We start from the raw sequence: 17,243 nt of genomic DNA, 5'->3' as shown, positions 1-17,243 counted from the left end.
TGAATCCCTTATGCTCTATTTATAGAGTCCATGGGAAGTCCAAGTGATGAGATCAGATGGAGATGAGATAACTCTCTCCATTTAAATTTAAACTCATCAGATAAGGGATAATTAAGCTTTCAGATAAATCCACATTATCTCACTTTTCAATTTGTTTTCATTTGAAATTAATGTGGCACATGGTATATGGGGATCTTATCTCAACCTCAACCTTTGTATTTTTTTGAATTTTTTTACGGTTCAACAGATGCCCCCTCAAGCATCGTGCGTGGAACGGCTTTGCACGTGCGAGGCTTGAAATTTCTTCTTTTTTGAGATCCATTTATAAAGACACACTTAAGGCTTCTTTGCAACTTGTCCATAACATAAATGGAAGACTTTGTAGTACACAGCAGTTTAGTCACGTGCAGATACTATTGGTGGAGAAAAGTGAATTTTGAGATTTTACGGCTGCATCTAGCTTTTGGGGCTAAATTGCCTACGTACCCTTTTAAGGGATCAAGCCATACGTAGTTCACCCCTTTGATTTGGGGAAGAAATGATTTTTTTTTTTTTTGGGTGGCTGCATCTAGCTTTGGAGACTAGATTGCCTACGTACCCCTTTAGAGGGATCAAGCCAGCCGTAGTTCAGAATAGAGTTCTTTTTTTTTTTTTTTTTTTGTGCCTTAATTTTTGCTTGAGCTGCCCTTTCGGATTTTTAGCTCAACAGGCCTTTTTTAAAGCTCAACCCTAACTTTTGCTTGGACCGCCCTTTCAGGTTTTCAATCCAACGGGTTTGCTCTAACTTTTGCCTAGACCGCCCTTTCGGGTTTTCAGCCTAGCGAGCTTTTTTTTTTTTTTTTTTTTTTTTTTTTTTTTTTTTTTTTTTTTTGAAACATGTGGCTTTAAGTTAAATCCACCACTATCTCATTGTTGTCGATCATCTCTTGGATTATGTCCTTGAGAACGTTGCAATCCTTTGTGGGATGACCAGTAACTTGATGATACCGACAATATCCGGAGCTATTTGCCTTCTTGGCTTCATTTGGTCGTTTTGGCTCAGGAAGCTTGATGGCTTTGGCTTTGAGAAGCTCAAAGAATATTTCCTCGACATCCTCTTCGTCAAAGGTGAATTTGGTTTTTTTCCTTTCTTTGAGCATTAGCTCCCTTGGTTCCTCTTTTCCTTTGCCTCTATCAGACTTTTTGTCAATTTCAGCAAAGGTAGCCATTGACTCGGTCTCCTCCTCACTGTTAGTTGTGTCATGTCTTGAGTACACCTCTTGGGTTATGTTTTTTTGGCGCGCAATTTGTTTTTCAACGTTGCATGCCTTTGAGACTAATGCATCAAATGTTTGGGGTTCTCGAGCGCAGATAAATGATGCTATCTCAGGCAAGAGATTGCTTGAACAAATTTGTACTGCAGATTGTTCACTTAATTTCTCTATGTATTGAACATTAAGGCTTCTCCATCTGGCAATGAACTCATTGACATTCTCATAGGGACCTTGCCTAGCTTCAGTCAAGTCAAGAAGTGTGACTTTTTTCTTGGAGTTGACAAATTGAGCTAGAAATGCTTTTTGCATGTCTTCCCATGTGTGAATGGAATATGGTGGTAAATGAGTATACCAGGTGAAAGCTGATCCTTTGAGCGACTGAACAAATTGTCTTATGAGCAAGGCATCTGACCGTGAAGTCTCCCCACAAGCTGAATAGAAATGAGCTAGATGTTCAAGGGGAGAGCCGTTTATCCCATCAAACTTATCAAAGACTGGTTTATGATAATTTTTAGGGAATGGGCATGCATCGTAGTGGTCCGGGTAAGGTTTCAAATACCCAAGAATTGGTGGATTTTGGGACATCAGAGCTTTCTTGATTTCTTCAGCTACCAGTGACTCTATGTCCTTTTTAGTAAGCGGACATGTGGAACCCTGTCCTTTTTCTGATTTTCCACTATTGTTGACATTAGCCTTGGCTAATTTAGCAGTCAATCTTGCTATTTCTACATCATGTTCATCCTTCAATTTTTTCATTTCTGCCTCTTTTTCAGCAATCTTTCTTTGCAGTTCATGATTTTGTTCCTCAATACTCATTGCGCTAATAACCATAACTGACATGTATTCGGACTTTACGTCCTCATTTGTCTTGGACACATCAGACTGGGTTGTTGATTCCTTTAGAGTTTCCTCTTCTTGAAAGAAAGACTCAGCGTTTCCATACAAAGGATTGGAAGACCATGCTGGGTCTTCATCCTCAGAGGTATCATTTGGGATCGACATATCCTCTGGGTACCCATATGACATCGCCCAGACCCATGCAGGAATGATGGGGACTAGGTGGGGTCTTGACTCGACCTGGGACTCAAGAAATGCCCCCTTCGTCGGGTCCACAAACTCGTTCATTGTTGACTGCCCCCATGGGTATGGTCCTTGAACATCTCTACCATGCCCCATGTGTGGGTCGGTAGAATGTGAACCAAAATCTTGTACTTGGGATTGGGCACTTGTGTCAATGATGTCTTTTTTAATGGGTGGTGGAAGTGTTGTTGTAGCTTCCATTAATGCTTGTTCTGTAGATTTGAGGGTCTCGGCCTTTCGGCTTGTTGGAACCTCCTCTTCTTCTTTGCTGGAAATTAACATGGTTGACTCTGTAATGGTCAAGTTGATTGGTATAGACCCAATCAAAATTTGGGCAGTCTTGGTGACTATGTGACTTTTGGCCTTGCTGGCATTGGCTGTGGTGGATGTTGCTCCAACAGCTACTTTTGAAATGGCTTTAGCAACCTCAACAGCACTAGCTTTTGTGGCTTTCTTCCTTAGAGCTCTTGCCATCCGCTTCTTTGAAGTTTTGGTGGCATTCTTTGATGAAGTCCTTACTTGTTGGGCCTTGGTGACCTTAGCTTTGACTCCAGCATTTAGCCCTGGAACGTTGCTTGAAAATGGTGCTTGATCGATGACAAATGTGGTATGGTAACCAGCATGTTTCGAGCATCCGCTCTCTGTTTGAGAGGCTGAAAGCTCATGGAAGTAGATTGTGACTTGTGGTGCCATTTGATCTATCTCTCTGTCTCCTTTGACTTTCCTGAGAGGCAAATGTAATATAAAGGATTAGTTCCATTATATTGGAGATGAAAGGGAGAATGGATCCCACCGGGCGTGCCAAAAATTATGTTGAACAAAAATTGTAAATAAATACAAATAATATTACCCAACATAATTTCACCCAAATTCATTTATGGAAGGAGGGTTTTATTATTTTGGGTACGACCCATTCAAGATGAAGTACATCTCTTAATTACAGTCCCTTGACTCAAGGGAATACCCTTTGATTCCAATTGCAATGAAACCAATGGATCATCTTGCAAGTGTTTGGATTTCCAATAGGTAAACGACCCATTGAAATGTGATTTATTTGTGATTGCGGTTGCACCTGTATTTTAGGTTGCCTACGTACCCATTGCAGGATCAAACCACACGTAGTTCCAAGTTTTTGGGAATTAAATGGGTGGATGACCCACTCAAAAGATTTGTATAATTTGGGTAGGGTTTAAAGCCCTTGGATTTGATTTGAGAAATTAATTCAAGAACTTTTGTGTGTAGAACTAATTTCTGAAGGATTTGGGTGGATTTGATTTGATACGAAATTAATTCAAAGAAATTTGTATGAATTAATTCCTAAGGGAATTTGAAGAATTTTGTGAATGAGGTTGAGTGTGAATTTTGCTCACATTGCCTACGTACCCATGATGAGATCAAACCAGACGTAGTTCGGTGAAAGAATTTGACTTGATTGGCTTCGTGCCATTTTTGGAGTTGAGTTTAGGATTTAGATTTGAGATATTTGGTTTTGTACCAATTTAAGAGAGATGGTTTTGTACCATTTGAGAAAGGTGGTTTTGTACCAATTTGAGAGTTTAAATTTGGGGTTTGGATTTGGTTTCGGTTTTGTACCGATTGAGAGAGTTGGTTTTATACCGATTTGAAAGTGTTGGTTTTGTACCAATTTAAGAATTTGGGATTTTGAGGAAAAATGTGCCCATTAATATTTTTGTATCATTTATTTGTTAAATGACACATTTTTTTATAATGGGCTAACATGAATTTGGTTATGTGCCCACTAATATCTTTGTATCAATTATTTATTAATTGATACTCTTTATATTTTTAATGGGCAAAAAGAATTTGAAAGAGATCCATTAGATTTTGTACCAACTAAATGTTAATTGGTAATTATTTATTAATGGGCATTGTAATTTTGGAGACAAGCCCAATTAACCTTAATTTGAATTCACACCAATAAAAGATTTGTCAATTGGTGGTTTGTTTTGTTGATGGGCTGTTTCGGATAACATGCCTAATTGCCCATTGAACTTTAATTGAAGGCACTTGCTTTTCTGCTAGCTCATTCAATTAACATAAACCTTCCAGCTTCCAACTTAAAGAAAATGTTATTTGTGACCCACACTGCTTTAGCTTTGATTTGGAGTAGCATTTGCTTTCTTTTGCTGGGTGTGTTTGTTAGCGTGAATAGATGAACTGCTTAGAATTTTAGGCATGCAATACTGGTCTTTAAACATTCCCAATTGAAATGGGCATTCTCATGTAGGACCGACTATTAGAGGAGAGATTGAAATTCCCCATGACTCCTCTTTCCTTTTCGTCATTTTGAGGGCTGTTCTTTCAATGTCTTTTTTTTTTTGTTGCCTTGCCTTCTCTTGGTCTCTAACTTGGAGCAATTCCAAACAGCAATCTTGTGTCCACGGGCCCGCAAAGTGAGATATTTTTTGTTTACTTTGCTTTTGTAGCTGGAAGTCTCCATTCATTTCTGTTTGACGTACAGAGAGCAAGAAGGCCAATCATTGCTTTTTGCTTGGCTTTCTTGACTTTATGCCGCTACAAAGATGACAAATGCCATTTATATTTTTCCTTGGCTTTATTTTCTTTGTCTAATGCAAAGGAAATATATCTCAGCCATGAGACTTGATTTCTTTGTTGGCTGATGGTAGAAAAGGTGATTTCCTTTGTGGGGTTCAGCATAGAACCACCAACTTGGAAAATTAATTTTGTGGGGTTCAGACCAGAACCCCCATCTTTTGAGAGATGATAGATTTATGGGGGGTTCTGTCTCTGAACCCCCATCTCTTGAGAGAGGATAGATTTATGGGGGGGGGGGTTCAGACCAGAACCCCCATCTTTAAAAGAAAGAACACTGCCAAGGGCCACTACCTTGAATTTGAACAGCAACGGTCTTGCAGTAATTCTCTCTTCTCTCTGCACTTTCTCCTTCAACCTTTCGGTCTTCCCCCTCTTTTTTTCTCCTCTTTTCTGAATCCCTTATGCTCTATTTATAGAGTCCATGGGAAGTCCAAGTGATGAGATCAGATGGAGATGAGATAACTCTCTCCATTTAAATTTAAACTCATCAGATAAGGGATAATTAAGCTTTCAGATAAATCCACATTATCTCACTTTTCAATTTGTTTTCATTTGAAATTAATGTGGCACATGGTATATGGGGATCTTATCTCAACCTCAACCTTTGTATTTTTTTGAATTTTTTTACGGTTCAACACATATAAAAAATTTATTTATAAATATAATAATGAAAACGATCCAAATTAAATTTTAGAACGAACCACGACCCGAAATAGGGTACCGACTGGGTATATCCCAACGTACCTCGTTGCCTAACACTAACGTCCCTCGTTCCCGTACCCGTTCCACGTACCACAACGACCCACGACCCGTGTAACATTGGGTTAATCTACCTTCTTGCCTCGAATGACAGCTCATGGCTCTTCTTGGATGACCATGTACTTTGTGCCCCCAAGATACAACCCAGTTGGAGCAAGTGAACCAAGTTCAGCAAAGTCATTCATAATGCCATTTACTTCTTCAGGCTTCAACTATGTCAAACAAACAATGACCAAAACAATAATCAAGCACTATATAGGCATCCATCCAAGGATGTGATTTGATTGATATATAAACAAAATACATTAGTTAAAAGGGCTAATTAACCAGACACAAACTAGTTTATTCAGTGAATCAAACTTTGAATCATCCAAAATCAAAGTTTTAAGCTTTAAGTTATTCTAGTATACACTGTCATTGGTTTTGTTTTTGCTTTTTCTTTGGCTGGGTGTTTTAGTATAAGCTTTGTTGTTCAACCGTTTGATTATTTTCAATTCGTTCAACAGTGGCCAACTGTCATTATTTTTTGTCAAACTACCAGTAGTTCATCATCCACGAGTATGGCCTAGTAACTATTCAAATGTTTATCTCAACTGTGGTGATAATGATGTTCATCTTTGTGCGTCTGTTCATAATACATTTTCTCTCTCTTATGAAAATCTACAAAAGTTTTTATGGGGAAAAAGAGACAAATAATGTGGTTTGATATTTATACCTCAAGGCTAAAAGTTCACAAAAGTCTATTATCTAGAAAAATCCATAAAACTCATTGACATTTTGAATACTTCTACTTGACTTTCAAAGACTTTTTCTTGATAGATTATCTCTTGATTTCTTGATTGAATACTCCATTACTTTTTAATTCCTCAAAAGTCTATGTTTAATGCATATGACACATGTCAAACATATAATGAAGTGGTGATTTTTTTTTTTAATAGAAAACTAACATAGAAAGACTAAAATTTCTTTATTTTTAATAAAAATATTGACGAACTTCGACGGAAGGTGTATATTTTAAATTTTTTTAAATTAATGTGACAAATTAATTTAATTTTTAATTCCAAAAATGAGGTGCAAATAGAGTCTGGGTAACTGTTAAAAAACATAAAAAAAATATACCCAGCTCAAACCCATTTGTCCTATTCACTTTTCACGCTGAGTTCAGGACCTTCAGCCTTGAGGTCATCTATGCGTTTTCCGCCCCTGCACCAACTCAACTTCCCCTTCCACTCCTCCAGGCTCCAGACGTCTAATCTCACACACTTTTCCAATTTCCAAGTAAGTTTTCACTCATATACTCAATCCCTCTTCTTCCTTTTTTTTTTTTTTTTTTTTTTCTCTATCTCTTTTTTTCTTTGATTAACTTTGATTTTCTTATATGCTCTTCATTTTTAATCCAGCTGAAGTTGTTCTGTGATTGTTTTTACCCCAATCGGCACTCGGCAGTCACCCCAAGTCTAAGGAGGTAACTAACTTACTATTTATTTTATATAGAATTTCAAGTTTTAGGGTCTGATTTAGGATTTGAATAACCCTAATTAAGATTTAATTAGGGATTTATGGAATAGAAAAAATTAGGGCTGGGCATTGCATATATACATATTGTCTTTGATAGTAAATGACTCGTGCCGTCGAGTTTTGTTTGATAGTAAATTATAGGAGTGCTTTAATAGGTTGTGTAAATTTGGGAAATTTCATAAAAACAAATAAGATGCTGTCGAAATTTCACAAATTTTTTTCACTAACAATAATGAGAAATTAGCTTGGACATTCAGCCCACCCTATTTTAAAATCCTGGGTCCGCCCCTGCTCATACTGATGTCCTAACTAGGCCTATCCATTTGGGTAGGCTGCAAATTGAGGTCAAGGTCGGTTGCCTGTATGTATTGCAAAGTATTATGAATTGACGCAACCCCATGGATATCATTTACTTATGCAACGTCAAGAATATGATTTCTTGGAATAAATGAATTATTGGCATATGCTTTAGTTGTGATATTTCCACTCTGAAGTTATTTTGTAATCAGAATGAATAATTTTGGAGTCTACAGAGTGGTTTTATACTTGTGTTATTTGTAGGTTATCATACTTTTTAACTGCTTAAAAGTACACTACCCCTGGCCACTTGTCAGCTGATAAAGCAATCATGGAGATTGAAATTTACAATGAAACTGATGGAAGCACACCTAGGACAACGGAAAATGGTTTTTCCCTTAGTCCAGTTTTACCTGACGAGTCTGGTGAAGGCTTGCCTTATGCTCCCATGGATTGGCCTAATCCTGGTGATAATTGGCGCTGGAAGGTAGGAAAGAGAGTTGCTGCAACTGGACACTTTCTGGATAGGTACCTGTATCTTCCAAAGCGTCTTCGTCGTTCTGGGAATGGAACAAGTAGGAAACATGGTTTTGCAAGCAAGCTTGCAGTTGAACGATATATCCAAACAGAATTTCCGGGTACAAACGCTGATGCATTTTTTGCATCATTCTCCTGGAAAATCCCAGCAAAACAGTCATCCTTGGCAAATGGTCAGTTGTTACCAATGTTGATTTTCTTTTCCCAAGTTTTGTGCTTTTACATTCAGTTATATTCATATCTAATTTTGGAATTTCTATGTAAATAAAATAGTCACACCTCCTTGTCTGTCTATGAAATGATTTGGTTTTTGTTAACAATGTTTGCTTCTTCTTTTTTCTTTGTTTTCTTTTGCTTGCAATTTCTTGAACTCAGAGGAATTATCCATTGTTCTTCAAGATGATGGGTGGCTAAGCTGTTAATCGTGAACTCATGTCTTTAAGTCACATCTGTAATAACTGTTTGTTTTCTAATGAGTATGAACTTCTATGAAATTCCTGCAATGAATGGCTGGACTCGTGGTCTCAATTCTGGAAAAAACTAATGGGGTATTTAAAGGCTGTCAGATTCTAATTTAAATCCCTATAAGTTAAAGTTTTCTTTTCTTATCCATTATCCGGACTGATGTTTATTTTCAACTTTTCTCCTCATTTTATATGATTCTTGAGATTTTTATGCATAGTGAACATTGTGTGATGTGCATGCACAAAAAATTCAAACTGCGATAACATGATATTCTTGATTTTGGTTTTTAAGTTTTTCACCCCAAAAAAAAAAAAACTTAAGAAGAAAAATCCATGTTCAAGATTTTTTTGAATAAATTTTGCTTTTTAATGGACAGACATCTAACATGGATTTATACATGTCATGCTAGTTCTTATACTTCTCAGTTTATTGAGAATCAATACCATTACTTTCATGTTGAGACTTCATGTTTGGAATGATCTCGTACATAGTTGTTGACATGCATGAGTTTTTGTCATTGGAAATGGTTTTTCCTAATCTAACTATGTCCTTTCTTTTTTTGGAGTTTATATAGGTACTGCGGTGCTTCGGAGTATGCAATTTATTCCACCTCCCGAAGAGATTGCAGAATCTGATTCCCAGTCCGACAATGTCTGCTGTAAGGCCGGAAATAAGATGTGCAACAGTTTGTTGGAACAAGCACAAAAGCCACCTCTAGCAGTCATGGATTGTGATATTTGCTGCAGTGAACCTAAGTTCTGCCGTGATTGCTGTTGCATTCTTTGTTGGAAGACTATAAATTCTTCCTATGGAGGGTATGATTACATCAGATGTGAAGCAATGATACGTGAGGGTTGTATATGTGGGCATGCTGCCCACATTGGCTGTGCTGTGCGGTGTTACATGGCTGGAACAGTTGGAGGAAGCATTGGGTTAGATGCGGAGTATTATTGCCGGCGCTGTGATGAAAGGACAGATCTGGTTTCCCATGTTACAAGGATTTTACATACATGTGAATCTCTTCATTCTCGGGATGACATTGAGAAGATTTTAAATATTGGTATATGCATTTTGCGTGACTCACAAAAAACCAGTGCAAAGGAGTTGCTGAAACGTATTGAATTGGCCATTGCAAAGGTAAAAGCAATAGCTTTACAGTAGTTTAGCATTGCTTACATTTAGAGTTCTCAAAGACCAAAAATTTAACACTATAACCCTTTGCTATTTTAATCAGCTCAAATATGGGACTCATCTTGAAGATATTTGGAAAGAGGAAGACAACAATTCAGCTATTTCTACTGGTAAATTTCCCCCCTATGAAATCAAGTAATTATGTTATGAACAACTTACAACTGTTTGGATGCAGGACAGAAATATAATTCGTTAAAATTTTTAATTTGAGTATGTATGTAAAGTAAGGAGTTTCAAGTGTGGGACATCACATTTTAAGAAAAGTGCGGACGTGCTAGTATGCAATGTTGTTCAACTGTCAATGGATATCCTTAAGATCATCCCTACATAAAATCAGCCAAATTGAAAACTGTTTGGTTGTCTAATTAGGTTCAATAAGATTGAAATGGTGATGGTAATCAAAGGGCTAAACCATTTTCGATTTGGCTCATTTTTTCAAGGTTTTTATTTTTTTTGAAGGAACATTTAAAAATTGGATAGATATGATCATTGGACCACTGGTTGGGAAGTCTTTAAGTGCGGATGTGCACACTTGACTATGCCAGGCCATACAAGAGTATAGTCTTTAAGTGCAGATGTGCACACTTGATATGCCAGGCCATACAAGAATATAACAAATATTCTTTCATTTATTTATTTTCTTTTCCTCTCTCGTGGAAATGGTAGTGCTTTTTTTTTTTTTTTTCCTAATGATATAGGCTTTGTGCATATCAATGAGTTCTTGAAATTCATTGCTGTGATGCCAATGGGGATGCTTGTTAATACGTTGGATTAGAACATTGATACCAACCCACCCACAGGGCACAAGACACATTTTCTCTCTCATCCCAAAGTCAGAAATGGGTATCCCTTTTCATTAAATTGTAGTTGTAGACACGACTGTCTCTCTCTCTCTCTCTCTCTCTCTCTCTCTCTCTCTCTCTCTCTCTCTCTCTCTCATGGACTGTGTTCATTTATGTACAGATGTTTCTCATCGAGGAAATACTGCCCTGGAAGTTACAAACCATCAAGACCCCTTAGATGTTAGAACAAGCTCGCAAATGATGTCTATATCTTTTGATTATCGAACTCAATCTCAAAAACTTGAGGAAGAGATTGATCAGGTTCTGCAGGCACTAAGAAAGTCACAAGAGTCTGAATATAAAATGGCGGAGGAAAGCCTTCATGCACAGAAGAACTATCTTTTTAATCTGTATCAGCAACTTGAGAAGGAGAAGTCTGATCTGGCATGTCGCACATCAGCTGACCCAGATGCTTTGCTGGATACTGTGTTGAGCAGGGTGAAGCAGATTAAAAGGGAGGTCACAAAGCTCAAGGATATGGAAGAAGTGGCCAATGGATTTGGAAAGACTTCTAGAGCTATCCTTAAGGAGCACTTCAATTTGGAAATTGAGGGATGAAGTGAACCCTTATCTGATTATGATGGTCTAATTTCATCATTTGTTCATTAAATTTTGACTTTGAACTGGCTTGTGGCTCGAACTGAGTAGCCGTACAATATTCTTGTGATTGTGCTGTCACATTTGTCTGAGGTTCATATGCATGACGGTCTTGCTGGCGTCGTAGTGATGAAATTTCATCCTCAGAAGCAGGACAATGGGATGAATTGCCTGCTGAAGAAGCAGAAATCCTTAGTGGTTTATGAAACAGAGCATACCGGATAATATGTGGAAGTTATGTAGAGATTATGCAGAGGTTATGTAGAGGTTGTGGCGTTGTCTACTCAAGAACTGTGAAAGAATTGATTGAGGGATTGAGAAAAGACCAACAAGGGACATTCAAGGAGTCCTTTATACTGAGTGTTGTATCCTATAAGCAGCCTAAGAATTTTGTGTCTTCTTGCAATGAACTGATCATGTTGTGTTTCTACTTCCCAAATTGTTGAGCAGTCATGTTCATTGAAGGTCCCCTTTTTATGTTTTTGGCTTTTGCTTCTTGTTTCTTTTTTTTTTTTTTTTTTTTCTTATTGTTGTCAATGGGAGTTGCTGACTGTGAAGTTGGAAATTTTGGCAATTAGAGAAAAATTTGAAGCTGTTGTAAATATATTATTATGTGTGACTATTCCTGTAATTAGTTGTAGGGGCATACTAGTAAATATTCAAAACCTAGTAAACCCTACCTCTATATAAGGATATTTATAAGATGAATGAAATATACAGATCATATTCTCTCTGCCTCTCTTTTTCACAAACCCTATTTTTTACATACTTTTACAACACGTTATCAGCACGAAAAACTCTTTGGATTGTGGATCGCTAAACGAAAGAGGATCATCATTCAATTTGTTCTTCAACCAAGTAGGTTTCATAAAATAATTTTATGTTCATGGTTATTTAATCTTGATTGATTGAAAAATCTCCATGAAGCATGAACCCTAAATTTATGTGATTGATTTATTTGAGATTATATATTTTATACATGCTTCCTTGAATTGAATGGTTAAATAATAATAAAAAGAGGAAGAATTTTTGGGTGATCGAAAAACCACCCCGAGCAGCAGCCCCTCGTTGCACCCTGCCAGCAGCAGGGCAAGCAAGCTGCCCAAGGCGCCAGCCCAGCAGGCCCAAGGCCCCTCTTGCCATACCTGGGGTTTGAACCCAGGACCCTCTTGTGCACCACCTTGCACCTTAACCACTGTGCTGCTGATGGTTTATTGTTAGTATACAAACCATTTAATATATATACTCTAAATGTCAGAAATTTTTATTCAAACAATTTTGTGATATTTTTCTGTTCTATTTGGGTATATGAATATTTTACTTGTTTAAATTTTTGCACTAGAGTATATGTGTAGAAATTGCAGGTAATTAATGAACCAGTAGTTCATACATAAATATTGGACCTGTAGCTTCAATGATGCCATATAAGGAACCTGAAGTTTCCTTCATAAATTCACCATACATAATAAAACCAGTAGATTTTACATGTCTATACCATGTTATAGAACTTGAAGTTCTTATTTGTTGCTTATGGATGTTATTGACCAAAGCACTAATTATGATTATTTGTTACTTTCAACCAAAGAATGTCAAATCTCAACAAGCTTGATTTTTTCACTTTGGAAGTTTCCGGAAGAAACTATCTAAAGTGGACTCAAGATGTTAAGCTTCATTTGACTGCCAAGACGATGAGGTCGACAATCATTGCTGACAATGTTGTCGCAGAGTCCCTGAAGGCAAGTGCCATGATCTTCATTAGGAAATATATGAAGGAAGCACTCCAAGTTGAGTATCTCGCTGAAGAGGATCCACGAGCTCTTTGGGTCGCTCTAGAAGAGCGGTTTGACCATCAGAAGACCATTTTCTTGCCTGAAGCAAGACATGATTGGCAGAACATCCGTTTCCAGGATTTCAAATCCGTGAATGAGTATAATTCGGAGATTTTCCGGATCCGGTCACTCCTCAAATTTTGTGGGGAGGAGCTCACCGAAGCTGACCTATTGGAGAAGACTTTCTTCACCTTCCCTGCCTCCTGTTTGGTCCTGCAGCAACAATACAGGGAGAGAAATTTTACCAAGTTCTCGGCATTGATCACTACTCTGTTGCTCGCTGAAAAGAATAACAACTTATTAATGAGAAATGATCAAGCCCGACCTGTCGGTACTAAAGCAGCACCATTGCTTGAAGCAAACGCTGTTGCGCGCTCATCGCGATTCAAACCGTGAAAGAGGATATCGAGGTCATGGAAAGGGCACAAAGTCCGACCGCCCGAGATATGGAAGTAAAGGTTCTCAGAGGAATGGCCCGTATGACCGACGCCAACGCGGTCATGGCCCACGAAACTCGAATTCTAGTGGCCAAGGCCCACGTGGTAGAAACCGCGGTCCTTCGGCCCCAAGAACTCGAAATGAGAGGAACACTGGTCCGGCCGTCTCCACCAGAATCAGAATCAGAATGATCTCTGTTACCGATGTGGAGGAATTGATCACTGGTCCCGCACCTGCCGTGCATCAGCGCAAGCTGTATATGAGTATTACGCCAGTCGCGGAACTCGATAGACCAACCTCGTTGATGGATCATTCCCTATGAATACCACCTAAGAGGTTACTGATTTCCAGGCTGAAACTGGACATTTCGAGGACTAGAAACTCGATGACATGGATATGATCGGCACTTGTGCCGTATTTATTTTCTGAATAATGTTTTTCTTATTCGGATTATTTTGGTGATTTATGACTTGGATTATTTGTTCTGGAAATTTGGTTATGTTCGAATATGATTTAATTCAATAATGTTATTCATACATGTGATCCATTGAATTAAATTTATGAATAAGCATGTTTAGTGGGGAAGTTTGTTGTCTGACAAACAGTGCTACTACGCACACCATACTCCAAGATCGGAAGTATTTTTCAAACTTATTGCTTACTCATACCTCTGTGACAACCATATCAGGCTAATCCAACCTGATAGAGGAACATGGCAAAGCCCATTTTTATGTTGTCCAATGGTACTAAATTACCATTAATGAGGCCTTATATTCTCCAAGTTCCAGAAGAACGTTGTTGAGATTTAAGGATATTCGAGCCAACGGTTATCACGTTGAAACCACTAAGGAAAATGGAGTGAAATATCTTTGCATAACCTCCAATTTGTATAGCCAGAAGCGTACATTGGAGAAATTGAAATGTCTCTTGAACGGTCTTTAAATGATCACCATTAGATCGATTGAGGCCAATTACATAGTTAACCAGAAGTTAACCAATTCAAGCAGTTTCTTTCTATGGCATAATCGGTTGGAATACCCAGGTCAAAGTATGATGCGCCGTATCCTTAATTCATCACACGGGCATCCCCTTACTAATAAGGATCTTGTGTTTAGTGACATACTATGCCAAACTTGCTCGCTTAGAAAGTTGAATACCAGACCATCATATGCAAAGACTAGTAAAGACTCCATTCTTTTCCTGCAAAGGATCCAAGGGAATATTTGTGGACCTATCCAACCACCATGCGGACCATTTAAATATTTCATGGTTTTGGTTGATGCATCGACAAAGTGATCACAAGTTACACTATTGTCTACAAGAAACGCTGCTTTTGCTAAACTTCTCGCCCAGAAGGCTCACCACACGGATTATCCTATAAAGTCCAGAAGACTTGATAATGCTGGAGAGTTTACATCGAAAACTTTCAATGATTATTGCATGTCCCTTGGGATTAATGTTGAACATCGAGTTCCCCATGTTCACACCCAGAATGGTCTGGCAGAAGCGTTCATTAAAAGATTACAAATGATCGCACGAACCTTGGTTATGCGCACCAAGCTTCCAATTTCTGCGTGTGGCTATGCAATCTTGCATGTAGCCATGTTGGTCCGGTTGAGGCCCACTGCTAGCCAACCTTACTCCGCGTTACAGCTGGTGACTGGGTACGAACCTGACGTTTCGTACTTACGCGTATTTGGGTATGCAGTTTACGTGCCAGTTGCGCCGCTACAACGTACCAAAAATGGGTCCTCAACGAACGATGGGCATATATATCGATTATGGATCCCCATCCATTATACGCTTTTTAGAGCCCTTGACAAGCGATCTCTTTACCGCCAGATTTGCGGATTGTCACTTTGATGAGACAGTCTTCCCGCCGTTAGGGGGAGATAAGAACGTCACCGTTCCTGAAGAACGATGTGAATTGACGTGGAATGTCCCCACTATGTCTCATCTCGATCCCCGAACCGCACAATGTGATAGCGAAGTACAGAGAATTCTAGATCTATAGAGTATATCCCATAATATGCCAGACGCATTCTCTGATCTAGCTAAAGTGACGAGATCACATATACTTGCTGCAAACGTGCCTGCAAGGATATCCGTCCCCGAAGGACGTGTCGTCCCAGGAGGACGTGTCGTCCCAGATGGACGAGGTACAGCCATAGCGGCTAACCAGTCATATGTCCCTGCCCAGAAGTGAGGTTGACCACTAGGTTCGATGGACTCTTATTCCCAGAAGAGGATAAATTTGGCACAAACGAGTCTCCTTGACATCGCAATCTTAATCGATCCATCTCACGAAATAGTTCCGGATTATGGGTCTGTCCCAGAAGAGACGGCGTTGGGGGACTCTCCAACGTTTGAACCCACTCCCGAGAACATAGAGATCTCTATAAATTATGCATGCTTAAGTGAGCTTTGGAATCGAAAAGAGATTATCATCAATGATATATTTGTATTCGCGGTAGCTACCGAAATTATAACTAGCAATGACATCGAACCTCGCTCCGTTGATGAATGTCAACGTCGAGACGACTGACCAAAATGAAAAGAAGCAATCCAGATCGAATTAGATTCCTTGACAAAGAGAAAGGTGTTTAGGCCTGTCGTTCCTACACCTTCCCCATGTTAAACCTGTAGAATTTAAATGGGTATTTGTAAGGAAGCGTAATGAGAAAAACGAGATTGTGAGATACAAGGCTCGTCTAGTGGCGCAAGGATTTTCTCAACGCCCTGGGATTGATTACGAGGAAGTGTATTCCCTCGTAATGGACGTCATAACGTTCCGCTATCTTATCAGTTTGGTAGTTTCCGAAAAACTAAGTATGCAGCTTATGGATGTGGTCACTGTTTATCTCTATAGGGATCTTGATACAGAGATATATATGAAAGTTCCTGAAGGACTTAATATACCCGATGCAAATAGTTCCAGACCACGGAACACGCTCTCCATTAGTTTGAGGCATTCACTTTATGGATTGAAACAATCCGGACGGAGGTGGTATAACCGTCTAAGTGAGTATTTGATCGGAATGAGATATGTGAATAATGTTCTATGCCCTTGCGTGTTTATTAAGAACAAGTTCCGGTTTTGCTATTGTAGTTGTTTATGTCGATGACATGAATCTAATTGGTACTCCTGAAGAGATCAAGGAAACAACTAAACACCTGAAATTGGAATTCGAGATGAAAGATCTTGGGAGAACGAATTTCTGTCTCGGCCTGGAGCTCGAGCACCGTGCAGATGGAATTCTAGTCCATCAATCGAATTACATCCAGAAGATGTTAAGGCGCTTTAATGAGGATAAAGCGAAGCCTTCTAGCACGCCCATGATCGACCGTAGTCTAGATCCTAAGAAGGATTTGTTTCGTCCCGCAGATGATAACGAAGAGATATTGGCACCAGAAGTCCCATATCTAAGTGCAATAGGCGCATTATTGTACTTAGCTCAATGTACTAGACCAGACATCTCATTAGTTGTAAACTTATTAGCTAGATATAGCTCTGCGCCAACACGCCGCCACTAGAATGGCATAAAAGACATTTTCCGCTACCTTAGAGGTATGACAGATATGGGCTTATTCTATCCCAAGCTACGCATCAAGGAATGGATCGAACCTCCTCGATCCTCGGAATGATGCCCGCCTTTTTGGATATGCTGACGCAGGGTATCTATCAGACCCGCACAAGGCGCGTTCTCAAACTGGTTATGTCTTTACTATTGGGAATACAGCAATATCTTGGAGGTCTACGAAACTGACCATTGTTGCTACCTCTTCGAATCATGCTGAGATTCTAGTCCTTCACGAAGCAGTTCGTGAATGTATATGGCTAAGATCAGTTTTCAAACATG

General features: G+C 38.9%; 1 protein-coding gene across 2 annotated transcripts; it reads left to right on the top strand.

Moving 5' to 3' along the window:
- Nucleotides 1–6,816: 6,816 nt before the first annotated feature.
- LOC147286376 (CDPK adapter, putative (DUF1423)) lies at nt 6,817–11,824 on the top strand. 2 transcript variants are annotated; one of them, XM_086241299.1, is made up of 6 exons: nt 6,817–6,947; nt 7,070–7,134; nt 7,802–8,194; nt 9,061–9,623; nt 9,721–9,787; nt 10,641–11,824. In XM_086241299.1, exons 3-6 carry the CDS (start codon nt 7,816–7,818, stop codon nt 11,075–11,077), a joined length of 1,446 nt encoding a protein of 481 aa, XP_086097425.1. In that variant the 5' UTR covers nt 6,817–6,947; nt 7,070–7,134; nt 7,802–7,815; the 3' UTR covers nt 11,078–11,824. The 2 variants fall into 2 exon arrangements, with proteins under 2 accessions (XP_086097425.1, XP_086097424.1); XM_086241298.1 differs by having other exon boundaries at nt 7,749–8,194.
- The last annotated feature ends 5,419 nt before the right edge of the window (nt 11,825–17,243 follow it).

The sequence above is a fragment of the Dryas octopetala genome, chromosome 4 (assembly GCF_963921425.1).
Source record: "Dryas octopetala chromosome 4, drDryOcto1.1, whole genome shotgun sequence".
In the NCBI taxonomy this organism is placed as follows: domain Eukaryota; kingdom Viridiplantae; phylum Streptophyta; class Magnoliopsida; order Rosales; family Rosaceae; genus Dryas; species Dryas octopetala.
The sequence above is the reverse complement of the archived record's forward strand: the minus strand, read 5'-3'. Positions and strand labels throughout refer to the sequence as shown.